At 50.5% G+C, this 20,267-nt stretch overlaps 6 protein-coding genes across 6 annotated transcripts; 4 read left to right on the top strand and 2 right to left on the bottom strand.

Moving 5' to 3' along the window:
* Positions 1–398: 398 nt before the first annotated feature.
* On the top strand, positions 399–1,392 carry VTN31DRAFT_2060 (uncharacterized protein; the record flags this gene model as incomplete). The annotated part of the gene is made up of 3 exons (XM_069402187.1): positions 399–674; positions 728–861; positions 924–1,392. 3 exons carry the CDS (start codon positions 399–401, stop codon positions 1,390–1,392), a joined length of 879 nt encoding a protein of 292 aa, XP_069257689.1.
* Positions 1,393–4,360: 2,968 nt separating this feature from the next.
* On the top strand, positions 4,361–4,815 carry VTN31DRAFT_2059 (uncharacterized protein; the record flags this gene model as incomplete). The annotated part of the gene is made up of 2 exons (XM_069402185.1): positions 4,361–4,678; positions 4,726–4,815. 2 exons carry the CDS (start codon positions 4,361–4,363, stop codon positions 4,813–4,815), a joined length of 408 nt encoding a protein of 135 aa, XP_069257688.1.
* Positions 4,816–9,004: 4,189 nt separating this feature from the next.
* Positions 9,005–9,362, bottom strand: VTN31DRAFT_2058 (uncharacterized protein; the record flags this gene model as incomplete). Its single annotated transcript, XM_069402184.1, has 3 exons — positions 9,005–9,055; positions 9,116–9,267; positions 9,344–9,362. 3 exons carry the CDS (start codon positions 9,360–9,362, stop codon positions 9,005–9,007), a joined length of 222 nt encoding a protein of 73 aa, XP_069257687.1.
* A 2,887-nt stretch (positions 9,363–12,249) lies between these two features.
* VTN31DRAFT_2057 (uncharacterized protein) lies at positions 12,250–13,621 on the top strand (the record flags this gene model as incomplete). Its single annotated transcript, XM_069402183.1, has 2 exons — positions 12,250–12,973; positions 13,038–13,621. The coding sequence occupies 2 exons, from the start codon at positions 12,250–12,252 to the stop codon at positions 13,619–13,621; spliced, it is 1,308 nt and encodes a 435-aa protein (XP_069257686.1).
* A 2,085-nt stretch (positions 13,622–15,706) lies between these two features.
* On the top strand, positions 15,707–17,513 carry VTN31DRAFT_2056 (uncharacterized protein; the record flags this gene model as incomplete). The annotated part of the gene is made up of 2 exons (XM_069402182.1): positions 15,707–15,915; positions 15,974–17,513. The coding sequence occupies 2 exons, from the start codon at positions 15,707–15,709 to the stop codon at positions 17,511–17,513; spliced, it is 1,749 nt and encodes a 582-aa protein (XP_069257685.1).
* A 535-nt stretch (positions 17,514–18,048) lies between these two features.
* VTN31DRAFT_2055 (uncharacterized protein) lies at positions 18,049–19,538 on the bottom strand (the record flags this gene model as incomplete). The annotated part of the gene is made up of 10 exons (XM_069402181.1): positions 18,049–18,088; positions 18,143–18,225; positions 18,281–18,614; positions 18,680–18,889; positions 18,941–18,981; positions 19,033–19,099; positions 19,158–19,199; positions 19,260–19,346; positions 19,400–19,446; positions 19,509–19,538. The coding sequence occupies 10 exons, from the start codon at positions 19,536–19,538 to the stop codon at positions 18,049–18,051; spliced, it is 981 nt and encodes a 326-aa protein (XP_069257684.1).
* Between the last annotated feature and the right edge of the window lie 729 nt (positions 19,539–20,267).

Genomic DNA, 20,267 nt, shown 5'->3' with positions numbered 1-20,267 from the left:
TTCGAGCACCCTCTCTATTTTCCTCTCCAATACGTTCTCTTCTACATGACTGGAGGCAGAGGGCATAACCGTGACAGTCGACTCAGAGGAATAAACCATTCCGGTACTCCCCCTTCCCGTTACGCAATGTTTTCCCCCCACTAACCCTCTCCTCTTAGATGACCCCCAAAGGAGGGATCGTGTCACCATGCGCATGTTCTACCGGTGGCACCTATTTCCTCGCCAAAATTCGTTCAGCATTCTGCACCGAGGCGGTAGACTTTTCCAACAGTTCATCGTGGGTCTGTGCGTGTCCTGCAAAATGCAACGGCTGGAATTTATCAACAACAACCAGGACACAATACAAGCGGAACTCTATGAAACTACTCGCGAGGCGATCAGGCCCGGTACGGCTCCCGATGCCGTTGGCAGGCGGGTCCTTCCAGCTACGTTTCCCGGTTGCGTCCGGAATATCCGCAAACTCGGGAAACCTTCGCTGTTCGTTCGTCACGTTCACTGCAAATCCATCATGGAAAGAGATTCAAGATGAATTGTTAAAAGATACTAAGGGCGAAACCATGCAACATTGGAGAAATCACCCGGATTTGGTGGCTCGCGTGTTTTACCTAAAAAACAAGGCCATGTTGGAAGATTTCAAGAATGGCAAATTCGGTCGATATCGCGGCCACGTCCAGGTCCGTGACATGTTCAGTGCCACGCTCAGATTTTCCACTAACGATGGTTTTAGGTGATCGAGTGGCAGAAACGCGGTCTGCCTCACTCCCACACCCTCTTCTGGCTCGAGGGCCCGTGGGATGATCCTGCCCACATAGACCAATTCGTTTCTGCGGAGATCCCCTCTGCATTCAATGAACCCACCCTGTATGAAATCGTCACACGGCATATGATACATTACCCGTGTGCCCGCAGAATAACAATCCCAGTGCCCCCTACTCCCTGGACAACGACGGACGGCCACGACCGTGCTCGAGGGGCTTCCCAAAGCCTTTTAATTCCGAGACCACCATTACACCGGGCCAATACGCACAGTACCGACGCCGTGACGGGTCAAAAGTCGAGCTCGTCATCAACGGCGAGGTAAAATCAGTTGAGAATGAGTGGGTGGTCCCCTTCAGTCCCTATCTTCGTTCGACTTATAATACGCACATCAGCGTCGAAGTGTGCGCATCTATAAATTCTTTGAAGTACTTGCATAAGTACATGCATAAAGGTTCGGATCGGGCGACCATTGAGTTCAATATGGGGATCGACGAAATCACTGAATACATTAGTGGCCGTTGGTGGGTGCCATGGAAGGTGCTTGGACCGTCCTTGGTTTCCCCAAAATGGGCTACCACCCGTCGGTCCCTCCTATTGGTCGTGCATATGCCAAACGAACAGCCGGTAACATGAGACGAAAACGAGGAACCTGACAAGATTCTGGACGATATCGAGAAGCAAAAGTCCCAATTGCAGGCCTTTTTTGAGTACAATCAAGAAACCTCCGATGAGAACCTCCTATACCAAGAGATGCCAAAGCATCACACTTGGAATAAGACGTACGTGCTTTGCACATTTCCCTGCGACTGCTCCTTTCCGGTCCGAATATGTACTGACCCTTTTCCTATCCTCCAGTCAACGACGCTGGCAGAAACGGCAACGGGCTGTGGAGCAGATCGGACGTATGCACCTGCTGTCCCCAAGGCAACCGGCTTACTACATACGATGCCTGCTGACCGTGGTCCGTGGTCCGACAAGTTTCGAGATCCTACGGACCATCGACGGGGTCATCTACCCCACGTTCCAAGAGGCCTGCTATGCCGCAGGAGTCCTGGCCCGCAACAATGATTGGGAGTTCTGTTTCGAAGAGGCCTGCGAGCTGCAAGTTGGTCCTGCTTTGCGTCCGATGTTCCTCTCGGCGTTGACCTTTGGAGCCCTAGACAAGACTACCGCTCCGAAGATCTGGGAACGTTTCGGCTTCCGTTTTTGCGACGTCCTGCTGCAGCGGATCGAAAGAGACGAGCGTCTGAGAAACATCCCTCCGGCGGAGTGGTCAGAGGAACAGAAAACAAGAGACTACGGCCTCTTTGAAATGCCCGATTTCGGGCTCCCCCAATTCCAGCTCGATTGACATCCGACCGATCCTCGACAGAATCCTCTGATTGAAGCTGAAAAGGCGCTCAATACGCGTGCTCTCCGCGAGCTGATAGATTGGTTCGACATCTCATTCGATGATCACGTGGCTAACTGCAGGGAGATCACGTGATGATTTTTTTTTTGTCCGATGCGATTTCGTCCTTCTGAGGCCTTTGGAACTCTTACACTTTGTTCGTTTCAGGGCAAAGACTTGAGCTTGACCAGACATTCAAAGCTCGATGCAGCAGAACAGGTCAAACGAGAGACGACTGAATCTCGTACCTGCGGTTGCTGCGGTACCAATAGACGGATTATTTCACGAAAACTCCCCATCACAGGGCGGACCTCCTGCGGAGCGTGGCAAGTATGGGTGTGAGCAAACCGTCAAGCGTGGAACGAAAGTCTGCCAACTCGGAACACGTGAACACGCGAGCAGTCTTTGCTGACGAGTCCAGGACGCCTGGTGATTTGGGAGCGCGACGTCAGCGGCGGAGCAATTCTGTCGGCTCGTTCCTCTCATCCCGAGCAACAAAGGCGAGGGTGCAAAAACCTCGCTTGGCAACATACACATCGATGAAGCTGTCCGAGACGGCCGCTCTGGTACAGGTCCTGGCGGAACGAGAGACGATACTGCGTGGCGACTCCGGGCTAAATCGGAGGAACCACAGCCGCTGACGGAACCAACTCACAATGTGTCGGGACCGCCTCAGTATGATGCCGAGAACAATGCACCGGTATCGAGACAGACCGCGTCGGCTTCGCAAACACCGCCGCCGGAATCAACAGTGGCAATCGACCAGGACGCGGATGAAGACTCTTTCGCATTGATGTCTGTTCGGGTTTACGGCTCTCAGCACCAGTGGAGACATTGGAAACTCTATGGATACGTCACGTCCCGGAACCGTCCAAAGAATATGATATGGAACGAAATCATCGGAAAATTTCCGACGATTGGGCCTGCGCTAATTCCGTTCCTCGAGTCTCTCATGCTCTACATCAAAGACCAGGGAACTGAGAATAAAGAACCCAACATGGCCAGCACCGGAACTATCTCGAATATCAGGCGTGGTATACGACCCAGAGGCAGCATCTGCTTCAAAACGACAAAAAGAAATCAACAACAATGGCTACGCAACAGTCCCCAGGCTCTTCTATCACCAGGCTCTTCTGTCACACCCAGCAAACAGCAGCGCGAGGAAGCCAGCAGCGCGGGCAGGTCCTCGCAACCCGTGCCTGAAACGCCGCGGCAGTCCACACCCACCCACCAAGCGGCCTCGCGAGGAAACCAGCAGCGCAGGTCGATCCTCGCAACCGTTGCCCGAAACGCCGCGGCAGTATATACCCGCCCCAGACACTCCCACCCAGCGGCCTCACGAGGAAGCAAACAACCCAAGTGGATCAGTGAGATCGGGGGCTGCAACACCGCCAGTGACAACGCTCAGCGGCTCCGACCCTTCAGACGGCCCGGATCCATCCCGATGCCGTTGGAAGGGATGCTGCAACGAAATGAAAACGCCGTTTCAGCTGGATGCCCACGTAAGAATTCAGCATCTCCGTGAGAGCCAGCCCCCTCGGTGCGAGTGGGCAGGTTGCACCAAGAGACGAGGTTTCGTGCACGCTCTGGCCCTGGTGCACCACGTCCGCGACGATCACATCTGCCACAGGCCAAGGACCGCGGCCATGAATGGCTCGAACCCAGTGAAGGTAATTGGGCATCGAAGAGCGCAACAATCCGAGACGACCGTCGTACTATCGAGCACTTGCGCGATAAGAAAGATCTCATTCCAGTAGCGAAGACTGGTTTTTGCAAGAGCTTGATTTTCCAGTCTCTGTCGCTCTTCGAAGCCGGCGGCATATGCCTGCTGATCATGCCTCTACTCGCCCTAGAGGATGTTCAAGTCCGCCGTATCAATGGTATTGAAGGCTGCAATGCTTGTGTGGTGAATCGAAACACCAACACCCAGCAACTCCGGGACCAGATCAAGGCCTGTCACTACACCCTTGTACTCGTCAGCGCAGAGATTATACTCAAGAAATCTTTCAGGAAAATACTCCTCAACAGAGAAAGCGCCTGATATTGATCGCTGTGGACGAAGCACACGTTGTTGAACACTGGGGCGGGGTTTCGGAAGGCGTATCGCGAACGACACCGTCTTCGCATCCGGGGCCAAACCAGAGGGCGCGTCCAGGCGTCCGTCGTGAACTAAGAATCAAACAAATTCAACAGAGTGGGAATTGGAGCCTGATGGACGAGAACCAGAGGACCGGCCCAGGCCAGCAAGTCGACGACGTGCAAGAATGGGAAGGAGACATTCTTAGGGAGACCATCCTGTCATGTCCCGGCTTGAAGTTCCAGTGTCCGTGGAGAAAATGCACGAGGGCCTTCGACAGCGCCGGTATTGTCGCGTACCACGTGATTTCCCGACATACGCGGAACGAAGGGCCTTGCGAGTGGGCCGGTTGCCGGCGTGAAGAAGACATGGATTTGACCCAGCGGAGGACGCACGTTCTCGGGCACGTCTGGCTTGGAAGATTTCCGACCACCAGAGAGGATGAGGAAGAGGTAAGAGTACCCTTTTGCTCCGGGATGGATCGTTTGACCTGGAAAAGGTCAATGGCTACCTCGCCTCCGTCGCCCGGTTCAAGGAGATGCTCGCCGTGTGCATCCACCTTCGCCGGCACGCGCCACAGAGCTTCTGAGCGTCCAGTACCGGAACACGGAGACAAATGTACGCCGAGAAGTGTTCGTCGTGGATGGTCTTATGGTCCTTGTCGCCTAGGATGGATGCCTCGGAGGATATACATGAGAAGCCCAGTCCGTAGGTGAGTGCCGACTCTCCAAGACTCTTGCAGTCTTGAGTATGATCAGCAAGTCTAGAACTTCAGTTCACATTTGCTAAGCTGTAAGGATTACGAGAAACTGATACATCGTCCGACGGTAGTTGCTTTGTAATTGTACAATTGTATCGCTGGATCTACGAGAGGAAGACGCCAGAGAGAGATCGAAAGTTTACAGAGGAATGATTTTAAAAGCCAGGGTGGAGCGAAGACTTGTTTATGGGTTACGGGATTCTCTTGCCCTAGGCAGGCCTAGCCCCAAATAGGTAAGTAAGTACGAGTAAATACTCCGTACATACTCCTACTTGGGCCCAAGGAGTCTTGACTCTTTGATGCCTGGACTGGATGGCCTACTCATACTCGTACGGATCAACGTCTCCGATATGATATGACAAACGCCATTCAAGGCGAAGGGCTTTCGCAATGCTGCTGATACTAGAATCATGCAGAGCGGCGTGCCCCAGAGCTCGTGATCATGGCCGAATAATCTCTAGCAGAGGCAGATGAAAAGTGCAGAGTACGGAGTATGTGTTACCAAATTCGTCTACTACGAGTCATTTTTCCGTCAAGCTCCATGGACAAAATGAGGTCCTAAGCCTGTCGTCAGGGCTCACGTATAGTACTTGGCTTCTCGCCAATCTATCCTCCTGGCTTTCAAGTAGTAAACTCCTGGTACCTATCGTTTCTCGTATTACCACTAGCGCACTCGCGATCCCAGGGAGTATCTACCTATACTACCCTCGTTGACAATACACCCAGTGCCCTTCGTTTGTGCACTGAAACCACGCCGCCCATAACGGTGCCGGTGCATATCCCTTGTCTTGTCTTTCGTTGTTCTTGATCGGATTACTCTATGAACTCTAGGCCTGTCTTAGCTTTGGAGGTACGCAGCGTGCCTTCCTGCCTTGATCATTCTCGTGTCAGAAATACTATCGACGGATACTGCTGCTGCAGCCTTTGCATGATAACTTCGCTTGAGGCCGTATTCGAAACTACTGTGTCCCAGTCAGCTAATTGGCAACGAGTTGTACAGGATTCCAAGAGCTTTAGTTGCAATCATAGCAATAGAGCACGGTAGGTAAGTAGGTAGTTTTGTGCATCCAGGTAGGGAGGTACAAAAAGCCACGTAGTCATTCTTTTAGTTATCGAACACCTTACGGAACGACATGTGCTCATTGGAATAGTGAAGCGATGGCCAAACTCTGTACGTCCGACCTGAAGACAAACAAGTCGAGGTTCTAGATGGAGCGAGGTTGACACAAGAGCCACTGCGTCTTGTAGGACTCGATCGTCCTGATATAGATAGAATCAATATTGTAGTTTCTCTGATAACCGAAGGGTAAGCAACTTAGTGTAACTGTTGCCACTCCTTGTGATAGTGAAGTTGAACTTGTCCAGTCGCATAGGTGCGATTCCAGGTTGCCCATCTTGTGAAAAGGGTGAACATAATCCATCAAGATTTCGTTCGTTGTATGCCTTATCGAATCCTCCACCAACCGGCTTTTTCTGTTGAATTATTGCAGGTTATGTAGCATGTCACAAGTATCAGAGGAGTTGGATGCCAACAGTAAGACTGATGTCAATTCCCTCTGAGTCTACTTAACCATCCATGTGGGTGGGAGTGACCCTAATTTATGTACATCATTTGACAAACGAAATGCAAGAGACAGAGGAATGAGAAACAACAGAGTGAGAAAGGTACTCAAAGAGTGACTGCGATTCATCAGATAATCAACATTTTCATTGAGGGTCCAATGCCGCCACCCACCATTCTTGACTATGTGACGCGACGCGGACTCGGGCGAGAAATTGTTCAGTAAAGGCATTACCAGGAGGTTTTCTGTTTACCAACCTAGTATCAAACTGACTGGATGAAGTCCAGACTTTACAAGTGTTGGTTGAGGTCGGATTTTGTTGTATTCTGTCTCAGACAGTGTAGACTTTGACTGGGCTCCACTCATTAACGGCTTTGAATTGATTATCCGGGACAGTTGTTGCCGTCATAGAACGTATCAAATGTGCTGTATGCTGTGTTGTAGTCATGGTCGTCTCCAAATATGATAACTGCGACTGGTTTCTAGCGTCGTTATCTTGGGAGATCCCATGTGGAGTAAGTTGGTTCCGTAGGTGTGAGCTTCACTGAAACATCTATTGTGCCGTTGTAGGGAAGGGGTCTGATTAGTGAATATCTTGCTGATAAGACAAATAAGGTCCCTGATCTAGATGTCGGTTGCTGCAGTAGAAGATAGAATGAGCCGTCGCTGCTGATCCGTGGGAATGACGGGCTTGATCGGGAAACACTGTCACCAGTGTCAGGTCAACAGAGGTCAGTATTCGGTTCGGTTCCCATGTAGAATCTTGTAGCGTCCGAATGAATAGTATGTACTACTAGGTATATAGTAGTTGATGAGCCGAGTGTGGAAAGTTAGTGGAGACGGAAAACCACTACAGGGACGTCATCCTCGGTTCGAGGATTTATAAATGTCAGAGCCTATACCGATAATGGCTGTTGGGAGTTGGCTACACTCCGCGACTGATACTGGCTAGGGAACGGCAATGAAATCCAGGGGGCATGTGACAAAGATTCCCGCGCTATGAACGACGGATGCGGTGGCCATGCTAGGGATTCAGTAAAACCCTGAAGCACACGAGTTTTCCTGTACCTATCAGGTTCGTCCAGAATGGCTCGTCAATCAAGCCGAGAATTGTTTAACTCACCATATTCCTTGACTAGAGTACAGCAGCTAGAATACGTGTAGGACATGTCATGGAAGGATTAGTGGCGTTGAGGTGCCCAACCTTAAAGCAACGAATGGATCGTAGATCGTTGTATACCCATCGTTAATATTCTCCCACCAAGTTACCAGCAAAGATTGAGGGCTCCTGTCATTGGTGCAACCGAATCATTGAAGATGCGTCAATATAAGCAGCAGGGGAATCTCTCAATAAGTTTCCATATGTACTCTGTATCTGGAAACAACAGATTCCCATGAAGACGTGAGTCTTCAAACTAAATCCGCCTTAGTTTTGCAACAGTCGTTCCTGCTGCATGTAGTGGTCAATGCCCAGAAAAAAAGCGCAATTGGAACAACAGATCGCGATGGATGCGAAGCAACGACCTGTTGTAGCTGGAGTCCCATGTTGAGTAACTGAATCGGATCCCATTCGTTTGTCCAGAGCTAATACGCCTGCAACTGTCCGTCGGATAACCCACCACGCGCTGCATGACGACATCATTTAGGATGTCTCTTTTTCATAATTTTAGATGAATCAGGCTCTCCGGATCCATCCTTGAGGTATCGTTTGCGACTTAATTCAGCAGACAGAGCAGATCGTGCAAAAACCACGGGATGTTTTGGCATTGAGCGTAGCAATGACTGCTGCGGCGGACGGAAGTAATAACGGAGGTACAGGTAGGTACCTAGGTAGTCAGCAACCACTTTGGGCACTCGATCGGGAGGGAGTTCACGATGTCTTGGGGCTTGGTAGCACGTTGAAGTTGGCGCACAAGAGCCACAAAAGCCTTGACTCCAGATCCATGACAAGTTAAGTATGTTCGGGAAGTATCTTCCAGCCATAGTAGCCTATCGGTTCAACACGCTTATGCTGAAAACTCTGAAAACTCCCCAGGACATACTGCAGCGAGAATGTTACTTTTCCAGCACCATGCATACTGGCAACCGCCACGCTACTTCAGCTGGTTCGTTGATAAGGCTTAGGTCCCAGGGACATCCTTGGAGATTGACTTGAAACTTAAACATCCTCCATGAACACAGGGGCATCCGGAGAGCATGAAGGCAACATCGTGAATGTCTACCTCCTTGTTGAGCGCCGCACTCATACCTTGCGTCGATGAAAACCTCGCTCTTTCTGGTCGTCATGAACCGCGGTACTTCCTCAAATTTCGGTTATACCCCCCTGGGAGTTTATCCGTGTCTTGTAAATTCAGTACGTACTGTGGGCATATCTTGTGGCGTCACAGCCTGACATGACCTAGAAATGCATTTCCATGATTCGAATCGATATACAGCCGCCGTTGGATCGACAGCTGTCAAGACTCGGAATCTTCCTCCTCAGGCTGCATAATCTTTTCATCTAGCTCCTAATTCAGTCAGGATGGTCAACGAATCATCCGCGATCGCCAGCGCTGCACTGAACGTACCTGACCTAGCCTGTCCTTTAAGTTTTGCAACTGGCTCTCCTTGATGACGAGATGTCGATCATCATCCAAATCTTCAACGATATAGTCATGCCTTTCTTCGTCGTATTTCAGAATGATTGCTTTTACGGAGGGATCGCATTCCACAAGAACGCCTGTGCTGTGAGCGTCAACCTGAATCCACCCAAGCGGAGATCGAGAGAAGCTGCCAGGTAGAATTATAACACATACCTTTTACAGCGCGTGGCATTTTGTTGAGTAGGGATGTTATTCAGTGTTTATGTGATGTGGAACGAGACGCGACGCCTTGGACGTGAGGTCATGATCAGTTTCAACGAGGTTCCTGCACCAACAAGTGAATTACGTTGCCTCAGTGCCTCAGGCCCTCGTGCGCTAGTCCCTAACAGGACTAGTGGTGTTGCTGACTCAACACCTCCGAGGCCTACCTCCCAGATAGGTACTAAAGGATATCTCGGTAACATTTTTACCGTCTTTCTTCCATTCTTTGATACTCTCAAAGGGAGATGCAACCCGCCTCAGAGGCGCCCACGTACTTACAGAGGTACCTAGGTAGGTACTTAACTGCCGTTGCCCTAAGAAAATTGTACCAATCCAGTAAGGAAAGTTTTATGAACAAACGCAGTCCAGGGCATATGATACCTACTATCGTTCTCGTGCCGACGCAGAGTTGGATTTTGCTCGACCACCGAATCCATTATTAAGCGTTAGGGTAAACCGAACACGAGGCTACTACCGAGGCTGTTTCATTCAAATCCTTAGTTCTGTTCAACGTCAGGCGCCATCGCTGACTTCATGTCATGATTCATGCTGTGGGCATCGTGCCTCCGACTTCCTTGGTGCAGTTCAGTGTCCAAGTCCGTCAATTCTTCCGGCATCTCTTGCAACAGCCCTTCTTCACCCATTGCCATCATGCAGCTAGTAACAAGCCTGGCCTCGCTGTTGTAGATCACTTCATAGTCTATACCACTTGCTGGCTTTGTGAAGAGTTCCGAGGCAGTGAACCGAGAGCCTGGCCCATCATAGTATCCAGGTACACTAGAGAATTTGTAACTGTCCGGCAAGGCGAGCGTTATTGTTTTGGTACTTGATCCAAAGCCGTATGGATCTTCTCAGTTGTGGACGTGAAGCATCTGCACTTCAGCAAAGTTTAGCCAAGGCTAGTACTATCCATATATTAGGCCTACCTAAGTAGCAGTGCTATGGAACCAAGGATGGCACATGCAAGCACCCATATCATTACAAAGAACAAGAGAGCTTCTTGTGGAAATTCTGGAGAAACCCCTGGGTATAGTCCTTGAACGGGTCCGAAGACTGTAACTGCCAGTCGTTAGCAGTGGTGGTCTCGATGATAACGACTTCTTCCTGGGCAGAAACAACAGATTTTTGACGACTGGTCAAGCAAAGGGCCGCTCCTGAAACTCTCGATCAAACTGATTTCTTCATATCCTCCTTTCGTCTTTTTCCTGGTCTTGTTGTCGCATAGTTTTCCTTCAACCTTGCGCACTTGCAGTCGATCTTGGCCTGCTCGCTCAATGACTCGCATACTTGCGTCTTCGCAGCTAGTGCCAACTCACATCCCATGATCCTCCAATGCGCACCGCTCCACTTTCAAACAGTAGCACTGACATTTGGGAGTTTGGCGGTCTTGTTGCGAACTCTGTTCATTCGAATGACCAGCAAGATAATATTCATGAAGATATTACTATTGTGTACGGAGTAATTGGATTGGACACCATTAGGTTGCCTTGAGAGTCATTATACTACCTAATGAGCAAGTTTGCTTTCACAGATATTGTCAAGCGCGTCCACGCCACTTTCGGCTTCGATTGCGTTATCTTCAGCCTAGAGCAATCAATTCCAGTTTTATATTGTACTACTGTACTAGAATTGGGTAGTAAGATTATGTCGTGTCAGCAGTGTCGGCGAGTATCATTTGCCCATCCAGAGAATAACTGCATGGTATGATCCTAAGGAAAATCAACATTGTTGACGGCAGCCGACAAACTCTACCTGTGCATAAGACTAAAGGCAAGATACTTGTCATTTTGGACTACCAATAAAAGACGTAGAACTGAGAAGCTTGTAAAGCTTAGCCCAAATACAAGCAATAATATGAAAGCAATTTACATGCGCCTGCCGCGCCACGGATCCAGTGTTGAGAACCCTCGGACTCATCATCCGTTTGACAAATCCATTATGCAGGCTATAAACTGGAGAAGACGACGGCCAGCTCCAACCCGTGTCAGACCTTTCCACCCTTGTTCCAGTACTTCCAGGAATGCCAAACTAGCGACGTTATGGTTACAGCCGCTTAGACTAGCGTGAGCCAGATTGGCCACGTTCGCTATCGTTGCTCCAGTAGAGGACGTGATCACTTCACGGAGAGGATTATCGTCAAGGCAACCCGAAGCTCGCCATTACCGCCTCGTATTGTGCTAGCACAGGGTTGCCACGACCTAGAAGCATTCAAGCACATACTTCGTCGACAGTTAACTGCAACAGTAACTGACCGCTATGGAGTATATACCCCTCAGACCTAAACCTTTTTCTTTATTCCTTGGATCATCATCAGATCATCTGTGCCCAAGCTGCTCCTGCCAGTTGCAGAGGCTTAAGCATATCTAAAGATGGGTAATCACTCGCTAATCGCTGTCGATATGCATATCTGTGGCAGGGGGATGCTAACGACATACACAGCTGCTAGTACAAAGTCGAATGTCGAAACTCATTCGAATCCAACCGCAGATCAGACCCAGCTTCCAGTGAGCAAACTGGTCTCAGAGGACATAAGTCCTGTGGAAGTTGATCAGGAAACAAACCGGGCGTCTTCAGATAAGAAGTACCCGAACCGACAGACGAGGAGTTGCAAGTTTTGAGAAAGGTCCCAGAGCGGCTTCCGTGGGTATCCTTCTCGCTATGCTTGGTGGAACTTGCAGAGCGAGCTTCTTACTATGGAGCAAAAACTGTCTTCTCCAATTTTATCCAATTTCCGCTCCCAAAAGGTTCAGTTCTTCGGGACATCACAGAATGGTCGGTCTTGCTGACAAACAATAACAGACGGGAATGGAGCTGGTGCTCCGAAACCCGGAACTCAGGATACCGCAGGGGCATTGGGCATGGGCCTTCAGGCCAGCTCCGGTCTTGTCTTGCTCTTCAACTTCCTGGCTTATGTGGTTCCAATATTCGGAGGCTGGTGGGCCGATGTTTACGTGGGACGCTATAAGGCGATCGTTTGGGGTGTCGTTATCTGCGGTGTTGCTCATGTCATCCAGATCGTGGGTGCCATACCGCAGGTACTCCAACGCGGCAAGGCTCATGCCGCGCCCCATTTCATCCTGAGTTTGTTAATCCTGGCCGTTGGAGCGGGTATCTTTAAGCCAAACATTGCGCCAACTGTACTGGATCAATACCGCCACCAAAAACCCTACACCAAGGTTCTGAAATCGGGCGAGAAAGTGATCGTCGACCCCGAGACAACGGCCAGAAGGACGATGCTCTTCTTCTACGCGTTTGTGAATATCGGTGCATTTTTCATGCTTGCCACAACATACTCAGAGAAGTACGTGGGATTCTGGTTGTCTTATCTTGAGGCCGGTATCGTCTACTTCCTGCTGCCGATTCTCCTCTTCGCCATATACAAACGAACGTACAAGGCACCTCCGAGCGGTTCGTCCGATCTGACCAACGCCTTGAAGATCATTTGGATTGCACTCAAGCGAAACAAGTTCCGAGTATGGCGCAAGGGTTTCTGGGACGTGGCAAAGCCCAATGTCCTGGCAGCACATGGGGTGAATGTCAACCGGGATGAAAAACTCGTGGAGGATGTCCGTCGAACAGTTGGTGAGCTACCACTTTTTTCTTGCCTCTGACCTTTTTCTTTTCATGCTAACGTGAACCACTACAGCCGCGACCGAAGTGTTTGCGTACTTTCCCATCTTTTACTTGAACGATGGGGGCATAGGATCGGTTTCCACGAATCAAGGAGCATCGATGGTGACGAATGGCGCGCCCAATGACCTGTTGGGTAACTTCAACCCTCTAACCATCATCGTGTTCATTCCTTTTCTTACACACGTGTTTTACCTGACCCTGGATCGATTGCGGATGACTCCGGGCAGAATCTATCGCATCGCAATTGGATTCGCCTTGGCCGGCATTTCAAGTGTGATTGGTGCCATCATTCAGTGGCGCGTATACAAAACATCTCCGTGCGGCTATCAGGCCTCGACCTGTGATGATGTCAGCCCGTTGAGCATCTGGTGGCAAGTCCCAAACGTTGTCTTGGGAGCGATGGGCGAATGCTTCGCCAATACCACGGCCTACGAGCTCGCTTATGCCCGATCTCCGCCTTCGATGCGTGGTCTTGTGATGGCGATTTTCCTGTTTATGAATGCTCTATCCAGTGCACTCGGCGAGATCCTCATTCCTGCCATCAGTACCTTATCTACATCTGGGCTGCACCGGCTGTTGCTATGGCCGTTCAGTTGATTATTTTCCTTTACCGGTTCCGCGACATGAACAATGACGAGTACATGATTGATCCGAGTGACTTCACAAGCAGAGACAGCAGCACAGCGGCTTTGAAACCGGGGAAGTCGACTTCGGATGTTGAGAAGGCTTGATTTGTCCATTTCTAATCAAACAAAGCAATGATGAACGTCATCGTATCAGTTGAATTCTGTGTAGAGATGCATGGATAAGTCAGTACACTTTGGTTACCAAGAGTCCGACCACAAAATACGGTAAAGTTCTCAGGATTGTAGCCTACCGACGAGCCTAAGCAGAAAGTCGTCTTGAACACGCATAACCCACCTCATCCTGTTGTCAATTCATTCATTTCAGTTCTCACCCACCTCACCCCAGGTGGGTTACTGCGAGGAGAGAGAGACTGACTAACGCCACAGAGGCTGCTGAGAGGCTCCGAAACCTCCCGAGGGCCGAGGGTTCTTATGGTGGCGTGCCAAGCTAGGAGGAGACTCACGTACGGAGTACTCCGTACATCACTTAAATTGCTAGTACTATCACGTATGTCCCAATCCCGAGAAGAACATCAAGCATACTGTCGTACAGAAAGTGTATCCTATCAACTGCAACTGTCCCGACGTCTGGCCGCTTGCAAGGGACACTGACCGTGCCCTAGACCCCTAGTCCTCCGATCCCGGAACTCTCCTGGACGGAAATCCATTGTTCTGGATCCCTGGACCCGCGCATCCCTGAAGCAACCATACTTTCGAATACCCAGACTGAGTCGATGTAGATGGAACTGCCCCCTCGCCACAACATCAAGGGAAAACCCCCCAGAGGGAAAAAACCACGAGTAGCGGTAGCTGTCAAAGTGGCCCCTTTCTTTGGAGCCTAGACGCCCAGGGCGTAAGCTGTCAGCGATCCGCAATGGGAGTCGCTGCGAGAAAGGCTCGTATCGTCCACCGACTTTGCGTTGACGGGTCGAGAAACGAGAGTAATCGGTTCAGTGAATGCTGGAGGCGGCTCTTCGACGCTGTTGGCCCGCTCGGCTCGCTTCGATGGAGTGAGTGGTCGATGCGACGGGTACCTGGTGCGAAACTCGACTGCGAGGCTCCCTGAGAGCCTGATGTGGCCGCTCTGCTCTTGGTCATCACCTTTTGCTGATGTTGCCGGACTGCACCGCGTGGAGGTGGCAGAGTCGGACTTCGTAGCTCGTGGGTTTGGTACCGAGCTGTCCCGATGTGGGTACATCGGAACTGTGTGAGATCCGATTATCTGATCCATCTGATATGATCCATGCTCGTAAACTCCAGTACCTCCAGGTACCTGGGTACAGTAGTATGTAGCTAAAAGTGCGGAGATTCTGTGATTGAACTTAGCTGCCTGGACTTCATATCTCGTCGTTCTTGAAGAAAATTCCGTTGGTTTCTTTATTAGATGCAATTGGAACACTGCACCATCAAGATCTGAAAGCTCCAGATTAGCACCAAGCTCCTGAAAGTGCTGGTAGAAAGCGAGTTCGGTTCGTGGCACAAGCTCAAGCCGCGCTTAACTCCGTAATCGGAGTAAATTCTACTACCCATGGGGAAAGAAATCACGACTTAACGATCTTGTCTTGACCAATGGCATCCAGTTCACGTCGGTTGGATTTGGTTGGCTCGATGATGCCGAGTGGTCGCTCCAAGGCTAGAGCCAATCCAATCCAATCAGGGCTAAAAATCAAGGTTATCAGATTGATCTGATTAGATCTAGTTTCTCCACCGTCGGGATTTTTTGCTGCCACCGGTTCTTTTTGACAACCATTCAATCGAGCACGGACGGTGGGCCTGACTGGTTTCACGGCACATTGGGGGATAGAAGCAATACTAAGTGGAAGATTTTGACTTCGGTTGCCGACTGGATTTTGTGTGGCCTGAGCAATGATAAGAAGCACATAGTTGTCTGATCAGAAGGGTCTCTGCTACTTTTTTCTTGATTTTTTGTCGTTCAGGATCTTGCACTTCTCGCCTGGTTTGTCTGATCTTCCAGCATTCAGTTTGTTCTCTGGTCATTGTCCTCCGAATTGAATCCGGCCCTTCACGGTTTCACTGATTACAACAATCCGCATCCATGGCTCTCCTAGACAAATTTCCCACGTCGAAGCAGCAGCCCTGTGATCCGAGAACCTCCAATGATGCGGAGGATCGGGAGAAGCACCCAGCAGAAAACTCGGACAATGACTCGGACATTGTCAATCCCAATTTCCAGTACGGTGTTCGAAATGCACAGGCGTCGCTCAAGGTGTGGACGCGAAATCAGCTCATCGCTGCCTATGTGCTGTATGTTGCAGACTTCCCTTGCATCGCGATGATGTATGCCGCTGACATTTCAACCTAGGATCTGGTTCATCCAATTCCTATCGACCTTCTCCTGGGGTGTTGTCAACACCCTAACGCCCTATGTGACCAGCTCGTTTCAAGAGCACTCGCTAACTGCGACCACGGCCATCGTAGCCGGTCTGGTGGGAGGCCTGGTTAAATTGCCATACGCAAAATTGCTTGATGTCTGGGGCCGCGCACAGGGTTTTGCCTTGATGATTGGGTTGCTGACAATTGGTCTGATCATGATGGCCGGCTGCAACAACGTTCAGACCTATTGCGCCGCCCAGGTCTTCTACTGGATTGGATACAATGGGTTGAGCTTCACCATTACCATCTTCATTGCTGACACCTCGTCCCTGCGGAATCGAGCATTCATGATCGCATATTCTGCGTCACCATCCATCGCCACTACGTGGGCGTACGGACCAGCAACGGAGAGGATCCTCGAAACAATCGGGTTACGTTGGGGGCTTGGTATCTGGGCTATCGTCATGCCCATTGCCTATTTTCCGCTCTTCGCCCTCTTCTACTACAATCAAAGGAAGGCGGAAAAGCTCGGTCTCGTTCCGCGGGACCCCAGCGGCCGTACACTTGCGCAATCAATCTTCTACTATGCGCGTGAGTTCGACATTATTGGCTTGATCCTCATTTCCGCAGGCCTCGCGTTGTTTCTCCTGGCTTTGAGCCTGTACTCCTACCAAGCGGACCAGTGGAGATCGCCTCTGATCATTTGCTTCCTGATCTTCGGCGGACTGCTGGTCATCGCGTTCTGCTTGTACGAAAGGTACATAGCCCCGGTGACATTCATTCCCTGGCGGCTCATGAGAAACCGGACCGTGTTCTTCACCTTTACGATGGTCGCTAGCTTGTACATGATCTGGTACATTTGGAACAGCTACTTCTATTCCATGTTGATCGTTGTGTTCAATACCAGCGTCAGTGTGGCCACCTACATTCAGAACATCTACACTGTGGGATCTTGCTTCTGGGGCGTTGTCATGGGCATTGTCATTCGATACAACGGACGGCTCAAGTGGCAGGCCCTATATTTTGGGGTGCCCATCACGATTCTGGGTGTCGGCCTGATGATCTATTTCCGGCAGCCTGACATGGATGTGTCCTACCTGGCCATGTGCATGATCTTCATCGCGTTCGGCGGTGGTACCTTGGTGATCTGCGAGCAGATGACAGTGATGGCCGTTTCCACCCAGCAGGATATTCCTGCGATCCTTGCAATGGAGGCGATGATTGCCAGCGTTGGAGGTTCGATTGGCTCGACCATTGCCGCAGCCATGTGGACAGGAATCTTCCCAGTGAAGCTGCAACAATATCTTCCGGCCGGTGCACCTCTTGCGGAAATCTATGGTGACATGGTCAAGCAGGCATCCTATCCTCTCGGATCTCCAATCAGAGATGGGATCAATCGAGCGTACGGCGATACGCAGAAGCTGATGCTGATCACCTCAACGTGTCTATATGCCATTACCTGGGGTTCTGTGGTTTTCTGGGAGGATATCAATGTCAAGAATCTTCAACAGAAGGGATTCATTTTCTAGTCCGATTGATTTGGGTCATGTCAGATGGAGTTATGTACTATAAAAGCAACTACGGAGTAGACCAACTGACCACGTTATGACAGTGAGATCACTGTCAAAGATCCGTCGATCAAAAGCATCAGAGTACCTACATGTACCATGACATAGGAGAATGAACAGGGCGGTTTTGTGTGCACGAGTTTACATCTTTCGCTGATGACCATTACCTATGGCGCAGACCACTGGAAAACATAGTTTCAAGTTCGCTGTCGCATTCATTTCAGCAATGGTACTGTCTGACCTTGGGCAACATCAAGCAATCAGATTGAACGCAGTGACTATCTCAATCCAACATGGTAACCTCCGGCAAGCATGTTCCCAACTTCCCATAGGTGGATTTCAATTGCCGAAAGATAAGAGAATACCTAATGACTACAAAACATGAAGGGTTCCTAAAACCATATTCCCACGCACATAAGCGCCGACGTAACCCAGCAGAAGAAAATGAAACAAAAACCACCGAAAACCTCCAACCCGAAATAAAGATCCATATGGGTCAATTCTTCGCGGGCGGTTTCCGTCCGTAGACAACAGTCCTAGGTCATGTTAGCAATCGCATCTCAGGCTTCAAGATCGATACCGGGACTGACATTTCTTGGTATGCATGTATCTTAGGATCGCGGAGTCCAGCTCTCACTTGTGCGAGATAGATATCAACCTCCAGCTTGGTCCACTGCAATTCATCAGCATGATCGGCCAACAATGCCGGGAGTTAGAAGTTGACATACGCCCAGAATACGGGTCAATAGAAACATCGTCCAGCCTTCAATGCCCTCCTCCCACTGCAGGCGATTGTACCGACCAAGCTCCTTGAGATGGGGATCCTTCGGCCAAGGCCCAATTGGGCACTTGAAGCGGTGTTCCACGACATCCACGAACCCGGCTGCGATCATCTTCTCTTTCGCCTCATCGCAGATCCTCAGAGTTTTCCCAAACTCATCTCCGGCCTGCAAGGAGACTTCACCCCATTTCTCGAAGATGGTCCCTTTCGTGGTGCCGTCATCGGATTTAGGAACAACGGACTGTTCGACTTGCTCGATATAGCCGCCTGGCTTCAGATGTCTGCGTTATCGATCAGGATTAGCAAACATGCTGCAGCGTGAAGTTTAGTGAGCTGGCTGGCATACTTCAACGCTTGCTTATAAAACCTGTCCCAATCCGCGACACAGCCGTAGAGGCCACGGACATGGATGAAGTCGAAGGAATTTGGTGTGTAAAGCCATTCGTCGCAGCAGTCATCCACTTCGAATTGAACATTCGGTGGCACGAGATTGGGTTGGATTGGGGAGAGATCCGTTCCGATCACTTGCGCCATCGGGTACTGATCCGCAAAATCACTGAGAGGGGGGTTGTCAGTCAGGCCACGGTGCTCCTTGGGGACTACTTACAGCGCCCAAATACCCGTCCCCGTGCCAACGTCAAGGACACGCTTCCATTTGTCAGCACCAATTTGACCGTTGCAGGATTGCGGCCACCTCACCTGTGGGTTTTCTGTGATCGGGGCGAGGAATAGCCTTCCCCGCAGCAGAAGAGTGTATAGATGATGGCTAGTACCAGTTGTTAGTCGATTGACTCAGAAAGGGACTGGGGGATGGATGTGCCTACCCAATATCTAGATGGTCCATCGCTTGCTCATCATTCGGTCCCCTAAAAACTCAGGAGTCAGCCATACCGCGTCTCTCATGACACGATCGGCGTGTCAACTACCAATAGGCCCCTGAATGGTAGGCATGGTATCGCCGACCATTCTCATAGTGATAGTTTGTGATACTACTTCGAAGGGACGTCGTTTCCCTGCCGAACCGTTAGAAGAATATGCCTTGGACCATCCCGACATGGACACATACGATTGCACATCTTCACCGTAGGCAGAATCCGTGTCGTTGCTCGAGTCCTACGCGGGATCAGTCCGTGATCGCTGCAGAGTCGCTGGCAAAAGCATGTTCTGATACTTACAACGACGATTTCAGGTTCCGGCTCCGTCATTTTGCGCCTGTTGTAGGATCACATATGCCCTCCTGAGAGTCTCACTCGCAGGCGAAGACAGGAGAAACGAGCTGGCAGGAGCGAGGGTTATTAACTGCTGCGCACGGCGGAATCTGGCGGATTGTGATGGCGGAGAAAGGATTGATTAGTCGTCTCGATTCCAATCCCCTGCAGGTCTTTTTTGGCACATATGAGGACGCTTTCTTGATTCTTCAGCATGGAAGAACGAGCTGCAGCTCCCGGATGGGAAAGTGGGGAAGTCGTCAGTTAACTGGCCAATACAAATTACCGAATCCAGATAACCAGACGACATGACGGGGAAACCGCATGGCAGAACCCGGTCTTGGCCTTTTCCCATTTCGCTCTCTTGCAGACCTGATCATTGGTCAGTCATTCTCCAACCTGAGTGTGGGGACTTCCTATTCCAGGATCCAATCCGACTTAGCAAGACGCGGAACCCGGAACGGATTTCCCGCCGCCAATAACCCTAAAGTCGAGACCCCATGCTTTTCCCTTCTGGGTTTTACTCCTCCCCTTTGGCTTTGTCCACCATCGACCATAGCGTGATGAAGAGCGCCCGCCGGTTGTCTGCGCAGCGCCGCCTGGCGCCTTGGGCTTTCTGGAGCTTGGGCCGTCTGCGCTGCAGAGTCGGCTCAGATAAATCGCCAACGGAACGGCAGGAATAATAATCAATGAAGAGAGAAACAGCCACATTTCACCCAACCCACC

Source organism: Thermomyces dupontii (assembly GCF_041956625.1).
Source record: "Thermomyces dupontii strain NRRL 2155 unplaced genomic scaffold VTN31scaffold_10, whole genome shotgun sequence".
Classification (NCBI taxonomy): domain Eukaryota; kingdom Fungi; phylum Ascomycota; class Eurotiomycetes; order Eurotiales; family Trichocomaceae; genus Thermomyces; species Thermomyces dupontii.
This window is presented reverse-complemented; position numbering and strand designations above follow the sequence as displayed.